The sequence below is a fragment of the Priapulus caudatus genome, unplaced genomic scaffold (genome assembly GCF_000485595.1).
Source record: "Priapulus caudatus unplaced genomic scaffold, Priapulus_caudatus-5.0.1 Scaffold82, whole genome shotgun sequence".
In the NCBI taxonomy this organism is placed as follows: Eukaryota; Metazoa; Priapulida; class Priapulimorpha; order Priapulimorphida; family Priapulidae; genus Priapulus; species Priapulus caudatus.
In genome coordinates this window covers 320469-330829 of record NW_014577143.1, presented here as the reverse complement: position 1 = coordinate 330829, position 10361 = coordinate 320469, and the positions used below count along the sequence as shown (strand labels likewise).

Genomic DNA, 10361 nt, shown 5'->3' with positions numbered 1-10361 from the left:
TTAATTAATTAATTGGATCCGGATTAGTGCGAGCGTGCAGGTGGGGGAGGACTGTGGTTGCCCCTTAGCTCGTGTTTGTAAGTCTACACCAGCGACCTAGCGGAAGTGAACTGAAACGTGCATGGTAACCACACACACACACACACAACCAACACTCAATGGCACGCCGGTGAAAACATAACCTCCGCCACGCCCTGGCGAGGTAATTATAGTTACCTTATGGTTGATGGTGATTGTGGCGCCACCTGTGTACTGAATAATGTGTGCATGTTACAATTGTCGTCATTGTAGTCGGTGTGCCACAGTCAATGTAATCTCGCGAGCTATCACCGATTTCCGTGTCGGCATGGACATGTTACAATCGCAGACATTAATTTGTTTTGCAGCACCTTTTGCATGGTGGACAGCGATGCAACATGCTTCTCTGTGACCTTGATATAACCTTGCAGCCGGTCAGCGGAGTCATCATCGGTGACTCCGTGGCCAATTCCCGAGCCGATTCTCAGCAACGTGGACGTCGAGTTTAACCGCAAGCGTATGTACGTACTAGCAAGAATCAACAGAATGTATTATACGTTGTAGATATGGTAATAAATGGCTGCGTACTTCTGTATGTTTGTAACCTATCTATAATTAAAGGTAACTTTTGAGTTTCGCTGTGGTGGCCATTGCAGGCAGGTTTGAATGTAATGTCAGAAGAAACGGAAGGTAGCAAAAGAGTAGTGTCTAAGAATAGTATTATATATGTCAGCGTTTTTGTGCTGTCTCTATCTATGTCTCTTTTTTGGCATAGCCCTGCTTTCTCAAGGTACCAATAGGAATTGCCTTCTCATGTTTTATATGCTAAAGATAGGGCTAACTGCCCTGTCTGCCTAGAGGAATCAACAAGTAGATCTACCCTATAAATGCCGTGATGGGGCCATTCTAAAACGTTGCTGTGGGCTGACGAAGTGTTGAAAGTTGACGTTTTGCGTGCACGTGAAAAAAACGTATAATTGGATTCAGACTGAGCAACCTTGCAAGCGATGTCGTATGGTGGGTCGTTAGTGATCACTACTCAGTACTTGGTGTATTTGTTATTTGTTTAGGACTGTTAATGTTTATCATCTGTTTTCTATCGATTCTCGCAGTCCTAAAACATTGTGGCGCTACACCATTTTGTTGAGTGTTCTAAGCCCTTGCGCTGTACTCGTGGACTTTTGTTTTTGTTTTTTTATTTTTAGAAGTATCATTTCTGGAACGTTAGAGTGGAAAGTCCAGTCGTGCTCGCCGTGAATGGAAAGATGCTGAGCAAAGATAAGCTTGCTGCTCCTGTGTTTTCTGTCAGCATACTAAAGGAGTAACTCGTGGCAGACGTGGAAACAATTCAACTCAAATTGAAAACTAACGATAGCTTGAATATAGTTAAATGTCTTTCTTAAATATATTAGTCTTTGGGGGGGGGGGGCAATGTGGGTACAATATTCACACACAAATATGGTAGGCCAGTATAGTGTATGACATCGTTGTATATATTGTACATACATTCACGTGCATTGTATTGTACATACATTTCTAAGAGTCGTGTGTACTTGTGTATTTATAGTTGTTTGCATGTAGTTTGTAGTCATGTCACGTGCAGTCGACGCCAGTGTTAATGTCACAGTTAAATGACAGTTAAATTCACAGTTTATAATGTCACACGTTAAATTGACTACGTCACGAATTTTTTATGGTAAAATTTGTAAAAAAATTGTTTTTGCCATTTTTTTACATTAAAGTAAGAACTAACGGGACTAAACGTATTGTCAAATTCTTACCTGATAAGATTGTTTCTCAATTAGTTAAAATCCAAAAAAGCTGGACGATTTGATATTAGTGTTCCTGACATTAATTGCTTGCTATGGGCTATGTATGCGTTACGAGTGTATGTCACATCGAACAATATAGTAAAATAAGAAGTATAAATGCAGCAATTTAACCATAAAAAGTGAACAGAATTAGTTATATTTTATTTTTTACTATTTACGGTGACGTAATCACTTTAAACGTTTAGATTTCCCTGAAACCTCCTATTACTCACTGCATTTACTTTGATTCCGATAAAGCACACAGGTAGGCAATGTATGCAAACATTACACGCGTCCCTTCGTACGCGTATAAACACGTGCATAAAGAGCTCAGCTCAAATAAACCAAATTTTATTACGTATAAGGCTCTCATTTTTTTGCATTCGTACCTTTTTTTTCATGCTTATTTATCTTCAACTCTATCGCACGCCGTAGGCTGGGGATCTCAATATTAGCACGTACACACCAATATGGCGGAGACTAGCTTCAGGTCTGATCAAACATTGAGCCACAATAATGCAAGCTGAGATCATATCAATCGAGAGATATGCATAGCGAGCGTTATTAATTAACTCGAATGACGTCAGGCCCTTCGTTGGGAGACCATTGCTCGAATATTTCCTAATGAAATTCCGTACGTCAAGTCGCGTTTTCATATGTTTCATATGTGCTGGCGTCGAATTCATTACCACTTGAGAAGGGCTTCACAGTTGTTGGACACGTGACGTCGTGTAATCAAGGTGTGTGGCAGTTCGGGGTAGCGGGACATTTATAAGGGGCTGACGCGTACATCGGTCTTCGCATCACATCGGTCTTCGCAGGAGAAACAGCTTGCTTGGATCATCTGTACGTCGTGCCCGAGATTTGCGTGCGAATAGACCCGAGAGAAGGTAGATAGATATACACAGCAGGTATGTGCGGTTGTCGTTTGAGGTTTTACGGCTATTTCTTTTATACATTCGGGTGTGTGTGCGTGCGTGCGTGCGTGTTTGTTTGTGGTGTGTGTGTGTGTGTGCGCGCGTGCATGCGTGTGTTACGTGTGTGCGTGCATGCGCGTGTGTCTCGATTCACACGCATACACGCACAGCACACACGCACACACACACACAGCACAACACACACACGCACACACACACACACACACACCATATATATATATATAGTATATATATTTGGCGTGTAGATGTACCGTAATATTAAATGGTGCTTGTAGAGGTCAGAATGTGGGTGTTGTCGTTGTAATTCATGTAAGATTTTTATTTATAGTCGCGATTAACTACAATAATATAGTACGCGCAACAAGTAACTTGAGGCATATATCGTAATAGGCCAGCGCATTCTGTACATGCGCATGATATATGCACCCGACCGGATATGGAGATTTTTACATTACATATTTGCTCCAACGCATATATGAGTGAGTGAGTGAATGAGTGAGTGAGTAAGTGTGCGCATATACCAGCCGGCGTTGCATACGTGTGCACATTCGTAAAAAGAACACGAGAATTGCATAGCTATAGCGTCAGAACCAGTCTTGGCAAACGCGAGGCCCATATCACGGCGTGGGGCTCTTTTATAATAAATAATCGCTGTGAAATTAAAAAAAGGTTTTTGCTGAAAAGAGCCCACGGCACGGATTCATCGATTGCTATCCATCTGTGTTAAGCTCATAATAACTATTAATAACGCATAATTCCCGTAATCCTTGCAGATACTTGGAAGCGTTGGAGGCCAGAATTGCAGCACTCGAGTTGGGCCAAATGTCCAAGCGATCAGATGGGCGGGGGTACGTACTATGTGTCTGAGCTATGTGTGGCTGAAATAGCTACAGAGGCCGTGTATCTCGCGATAAAGTTACAATAGCTCGCATTTGGGATAGTGAGAGTACGGCTTTATTACATAACATGGATATAGGGAGTGAATTGCGGTACCACATCGATATTTATTTGTTACTATAGAATTGACTTTATCTGTGAATTGCAGAACTAGATCGTGCGACCTAAACGGCGGAAGCTCACTATCGTGTGACCTGATTGAAGGTGGAGGGGGTGGAAATACAGGTGGCGCCATCGGCGGCGCAGGAAAGCGCTAGGAGTCGCAGCAGTCTGAGGACACACATTTCTGTTTGTATTGTTGCGTTTGTTCTGCTGCTGCGAATTTCAAATTAACATTCACCATTTTCACCGGTAACCGGTAGCCATTTGTTTGCATTTGTTATAACGTGTCGTCTTCAAAACACCTGTGATGTATTTTCTCAAGCTCTGCCGAACTCTCACGAACATCATATGATATTAAACCAGCTATCCGCCCGCTGAGTGGCCCTTAAACGGGGTTTGACGTAGTAAACATGTGCAAATTTCACCACGGCAGCCGTTGTTGCGTTTCCATATGGCGATATAGAATTTAGCATTCATGTATTGCATCTTAAATTCGTTGAACAAGACTTATTGTGTTTTTTCCGATTTGTGGAACACAATAATTATAATCTCAATTGATCGCTGTGATGCTGAAAATGTCATTGGTTTATGATAGAAGTGAGTAAATAACAAGATATGTGGATGGGAGAGGAATATATTGCCGCTAGGGGTTATGGCCGGATAGCTGTTTTAACCTGTTTTCTGGTTTATGCAATCAAATTATTCAAAGTTGCGTCATGCAGGCATGGTAGTCCGCGTTGCATGTACTGCTTTCAGTAATTGTTTAGATGTATATGGATTTATGCATGGCATGTGAATCTCTTCCGTTGATAAGTGGCTAAGATATCATAACTCGCTATTGTTACATTCGTTATTTATGCAAAAGTTAGCACTGTAAATGTAAAACGTGGAACGGCCTAGTGCGGCAATAAAAATATTAATTATTTTGAAATCAGCTGACTTTAACACCTCTCCAGTGTAAGCAATGTATCCAGGGATGGTTCCAGGGAGGATCCAGGGGGGGGGGTTCTATTTGCTTAGACACACGCGATCTCCCTTGTGGCGTGACTGAAGTCCTAATTTATACACCATGTGTAATCATTTGTCCAAGTTGATGTAGGGTGAAATATTTTAAAATGTGTAGTCAGACTTCATCATGTGAATTAGGAATTCAACGTGCAACCGCATTTCTCTCATTTAAAAAAAACGGCTTCTAGGAAATCTACGTCGAGGTACACCGCGTGGTCCGAGTCTTCTCTGTGTTACACTCACCGCTTCCCCCCCCCCCCGTTCAAGAATTCCTGGATCCGCCCCCTGGTGATGGGCTATTGTGCCTGCAATGATCTAATGGCTTTTCAAATTAGGCGACTCATCTGTTTAGCTGGTGTAATTGTGTAAGGAAATGTGTGCCGAAAAGTTCCCATTGGTTCTCGGCGTGCCCGTGCGAAGGTAGCAATGGTGGCGACGCACCAGTGCAGAGAACTGGTATATGTTCTACAGTCTACACCATACAGCCGCGAGTATGCGTTGTGAATCTATCTACCGCGTGAATGAAAAAAAATTATGTGTAAGAAGGGTTGCTAGAAGTCAATTTGTCCTGGCGTTTACTCAGACGACGGTGCGTTGCTTTTCCCCGTATTTGTTTGTGCGTATATAATGGGGAGGACTGTGGTTGCCCCTTAGCCTGTGTTTGTAAGTCTACAGCCAGCGCACCTAGCGGAAGTGAACTGAAACGTGCATGGTAACACACACACACACACACAAACCAACACTCAATGGCACGCCGGTGAAAACATAACCTCCGCCACGCCCCTGGCGGAGGTAATTATAGTTACCTTATGTGTTGATGGTGATTGTGGCGCCACCTGTGTACTGAATAATGTGTGCATGTTACAATTGTCGTCATTGTAGTCGGTGTGCCACAGTCAATGTAATCTCGCGAGCTATCACCGATTTCCGTGTCGGCATGGACATGTTACAATGCCAGACATTAATTTGTTTTGCAGCACCTTTTGCATGGTGGACAGCGATGCAACATGCTTCTCTGTGACCTTGTATAACCTTGCAGCCGGTCAGGGAGTCATCATCGGTGACTCCGTGGCAATTCCCGAGCCGATTCTCAGCAACGTGGACGTCGAGTTTAACAGCAAGGTATGTACGTACTAGCAAGAATCAACAGAATGTATTATACGTTGTAGATATGGTAATAAATGGCTGCGTACTTCTGTATGTTTGTAACCTATCTATAATTAAAGGTAACTTTTGAGTTTCGCTGTGGTGGCCATTGCAGGCAGGTTTGACTGTAATGTCAGAAGAAACGGAAGGTAGCAAAAGAAGTAGTGTCTAAGAATAGTATTATATATGTCAGCGTTTTTGTGCTGTCTCTATCTATGTCTCTTTTTTGGCATAGCCCTGCTTTCTCAAGGTACCAATAGGAATTGCCTTCTCATGTTTTATATGCTAAAGATAGGGCTAACTGCCCTGTCTGCCTAGAGGAATCAACAAGTAGATCTACCCTATAAATGCCGTGATGGGGCATTCTAAAAACGTTGCTTGGTGACGAAGTGCTGAGAAGTTGACGTTTTGCGTGCACGTGAAAAAACGTATAATTGGATTCAGACTGAGCAACCTTGCAACGATGTCGTATGGTGGGGTCGTAGTGATCCACTACTTCAGTACTTGGTGTATTTGTTATTTGTTTAGGACTGTTAATGTTTATCTCATCTGTTTTCTATCGATTCTCGCAGTCCTAAAACATTGTGGGCGTACACCATTTTGTTGAGTGTTCTAAGCCCGTGGCCTGTACTCGTGGACTTTTTGTTTTTGTTTTTTATTTTAGAAGTATCATTTCTGGAACGTTAGAGTGGAAAGTCCAGTCGTGCTCGCCGTGAATGGAAAGATGCTGAGCAAAGATAAGCTTGCTGCTCCTGTGTTTTCTGTCAGCATACTAAAGGAGTAACTCGTGGCAGACGTGGAAACAATTCAACTCAAATTGAAATTAACGATAGCTTGAATATAGTTAAATGTCTTTCTTAAATATATTAGTCTTTGGGGGGGGGCAATGTGGGTACAATATTCACACACAAATATGGTAGGGCCAGTATAGTGTATGACATACGTTGTATATATTGTACATACATTCACGTGCATTGTATTGTACATACATTTCTAAGAGTCGTGTGTACTTGTGTATTTATAGTTGTTTGCATGTAGTTTGTAGTCAATGTCACGTGCAGTCGACGCCAGTGTTAATGTCACAGTTAAATTGACAGTTAAATTCACAGTTTAATTAATGTCACACGTTAAATTGACTACGTCACGAATTTTTTATGGTAAAATTTGTAAAAAAAATTGTTGCCATTTTTTTACATTAAAAGTAAGAACTAACGGGACTAAACGTATTGTCAAATTCTTACCTGATAAGATTGTTTCTCAACTAGTTAAAAATCCAAAAAAGCTGGACGATTTGATATTAGTGTTCCTGACATTAATTGCTTGCTATGGGCTATGTATGCGTTACGAGTGTATGTACACATCGAACAATATAGTAAAATAAGAAGTATAATGCAGCAATTTAACCATAAAAAGTGAACAGAATTAGTTATATTTTATTTTTTACTATTTACGGTGACGTAATCACTTTAAACGTTTAGATTTCCCTGAAACCTCCTATTACTCACTGCATTTACTTTGATTCCGATAAAGCACACAGGTAGGCAATGTATGCAAACATTGACACGCGTCCCTTCGTACGGTATAAACACGTGCATAAAGAGCTCAGCTCAAATAAACCAAATTTTATACGATAAAGGCTCTCATTTTTTTTGCATTCGTACCTTTTTTTTCATGTTTATTTATCTTCAACTCTATCGCACGCGTAGGCTGGGGATCTCAATATTAGCACGTACACACCAATATGGCGGGAGACTAGCTTCAGGTGCTGATCAAACATTGAGCAACAATAATGCAAGCTGAGATCATATCAATCGAGAGATATGCATAGCGAGCGTTATTAATTAACTCGAATGACGTCAGGCCCTTCGTTGGGAGACCATTGCTCGAATATTTCCTAATGAAATTCCGTACGTCAAGTCGCGTTTTCATATGTTTCATATGTGCTAGCGTCGAATTCATTACCACTGAGAAGGGCTTCACAGTTGTTGGACACGTGACGTCGTGTAATCAAGGTGTGTGGGCAGTTCGGGGGTAGCGGGACATTTATAAGGGGCTGACGCGTACATCGGTCTTCGCATCACATCGGTCTTCGCAGGAGAACAGCTTGCTTGGATCATCTGTACGTCGTGCCCGAGATTTGCGTGCGAATAGACCCGAGAGAAGGTAGATAGATATACACAGCAGGTATGTGCGGTTGTCGTGTGAGGTTTTACGGCTATTTCTTTTATACATTCGGTGTGTGTGCGTGCGTGCGTGCGTGTTTGTTTGTGTGTGTGTGTGTGTGCGCGCGTGCATGCGTGTGTACGTGTGTGCGTGCATGCGCGTGTGTCTCGATTACACACGCATACACGCACACACACACGCACACACACACACGCACACACACACACGCACACACACACACACACACACACTATATATATATATATATATATATATATAATATATATATATTGGCGTGTAGATGTACTGTAATATTAAATGGTGCTTGTAGAGGTCAGAATGTGGTGTTGTTTGTTGTAATTCATGTAAGATTTATTATATAGCTCGCGATTAACTACAATAATATAGTACGCGCAACAAGTAACTTGAGGCATATATCGTAATAGGCAGCGCATTCTGTACATGCGCATGATATGCACCCGACCGGATATGGGATTTTACATTACATATTTGCTCACGCCCACGCATATATCACCCCTTCAGAATTTTTTACGCACGGTTATCATACGATAGTGGCATGTTAGCGAAGGTTAGGCCGATGGTACTGCGCAAACCTCGCGCCGATAAACTTGTGCGACGTTCGAGTACAATCGTCGTCGGTTGTCGTTGCGCTAGCATCGTAGTGGAGTTCAACCTGTGATTCTTTTTACTGGAGTTCTAATTTGTGATTCTTTCCTTGCTGGGTTCCAACCTGTATTCTTTCCTTGCTAGAGTTCTAACTTGTGATTCTTTCCTTGCTGGTTCCAACTGTTTCTTTCTTGCTCGAGTTCAACTGTGATTCTTTCCTTGCTGCAGTTCTAACCTGTGACTCTTTCCTTGCTATAGAAACAGAAACATGAAGTCGGCGAACCTTGCTGTGATGGTGGCGGTGCTCGTTGCCTGCGTGGTGATGACGCAAGCAGTCAGCTTCTATCAACAGCCTCAGGTGGCGAGCATGCTTATCGACAAACCATCAGTATCTCACCAGTGCTATACAGTAAGTCTGTCCTGTGAGTCTGAGTTTGTCCTGTCTAAGTCTGTGAAGTCTTCTCGCTGTCCTGTCCTGTCTGTCCGGTCCTGCCCTGTGAAGTCTGTGTCCTGTCCTGTCCTGTCCTGTCCTGTCTAAGTCTGTGAAGTCTTGTCCTATTCTGTCCTGTCCTGTCCTGTCCTGTGAAGTCCTGTCCTATCCTGTCCTGTCCTGTCCTTTCCTGTAAAGTCCTGTCCTATCCTGTCCTGTCCTGTCCTGTCCTGTCCTGTCTAAGTCTGTGAAGTCTTGTCCTGTCCTGTCCTGTCCTGTCCTGTCCTGTGAAGTGAAGTTCTGTCCTGTCCTGTGAAGTCCTGTCGTCCTGTCTAAGTCTGTGAGTCTAAGTCTGTCCTATCCTGTCCTGTCCTGTCTGTCCTGTCCTGTGAGTAAGTCTGACTGGACGCGTATCTAGATATCATGTTACCAGGAGTGTCATAATAATAATAGTCATAATATCAGGAGTGAAAAAATAATAGATATCTAAAATAATAAAATAGTAAGATCGATAAAATAAATATATAGATTTACTCCTGATAATATAGTGTCTATATTATATCACTCTTGATATCACACGCTCTCGCGCCAAGCAGGGGTTTATCTACGCATTTCAGAATAGTAAACAACGTGGTCGGATGAGAGATGAGAGGTGACTTTAGTTGTCGCAGATATACAGATATTCTGAATTTGGTGATGCTATTGATGTTATGTAGTTGATGTTATCTGTAGGTTTAAAGATTGACGTAGATAAATCGTCATAACAATTTGCGTGGTCGATGTCGTATATATATATATATATATAAATATACATTACATCATATTATATGTATATTTTTTATATCAAGAGCGCATAATTCATTCGTACAGTATATTCGCTCTTGATCATGCCGTTTATTGATATAACTGCATAACATTAATGTTATTCCGAGACAATCCAGTCGCTATATGTTCCGTTCTCTCTCCTCTCTTCGCTCTCTCTTTCTCTCTCTCTTCTTCTCTCTCTCTTCTCTCTCTCTCTCTCTCTCTCTCTCTCTCTCTCTCTCTTTCCTTCGCTCTCTCTTTTCCTCGCTCTCTCTTTCTTTCTCCCTCTCTCTCTCTCTCTCTCTCTCTCTCTCTCTCTCTCTCTCTCTCTATCTCTATATATCTATCTATCTATCTATCTATTTATATCTATCTATCTATCTATCCATCCATCTATCTATCTATCCATCCATCGAT

At 41.9% G+C, this 10361-nt stretch overlaps 1 protein-coding gene and 1 long non-coding RNA gene across 2 annotated transcripts in view; both read left to right on the top strand.

The window, feature by feature from the left end:
- Window positions 1-4703, top strand: part of LOC106804669 — a 6213-nt gene extending 1510 nt beyond the window's left edge. Inside the window, exons 2-3 of the long non-coding RNA XR_001393351.1 lie at window positions 3541-3615; window positions 3813-4703. This is a non-coding gene — a long non-coding RNA (uncharacterized LOC106804669). The remainder of the gene's footprint in view (window positions 1-3540; window positions 3616-3812) is intronic.
- Window positions 1-7112, top strand: part of LOC106804668 (tetratricopeptide repeat protein 5-like) — a gene marked incomplete at its 5' end in the record, with an annotated part of 16768 nt that extends 9656 nt beyond the window's left edge. Inside the window, 2 exon segments of the mRNA XM_014805944.1 lie at window positions 5752-5896; window positions 6585-7112. Of these exon segments, the coding sequence (XP_014661430.1) occupies window positions 5752-5896; window positions 6585-6704 (265 nt within the window). The 3' untranslated portion in view covers window positions 6705-7112.
- Between the last annotated feature and the right edge of the window lie 3249 nt (window positions 7113-10361).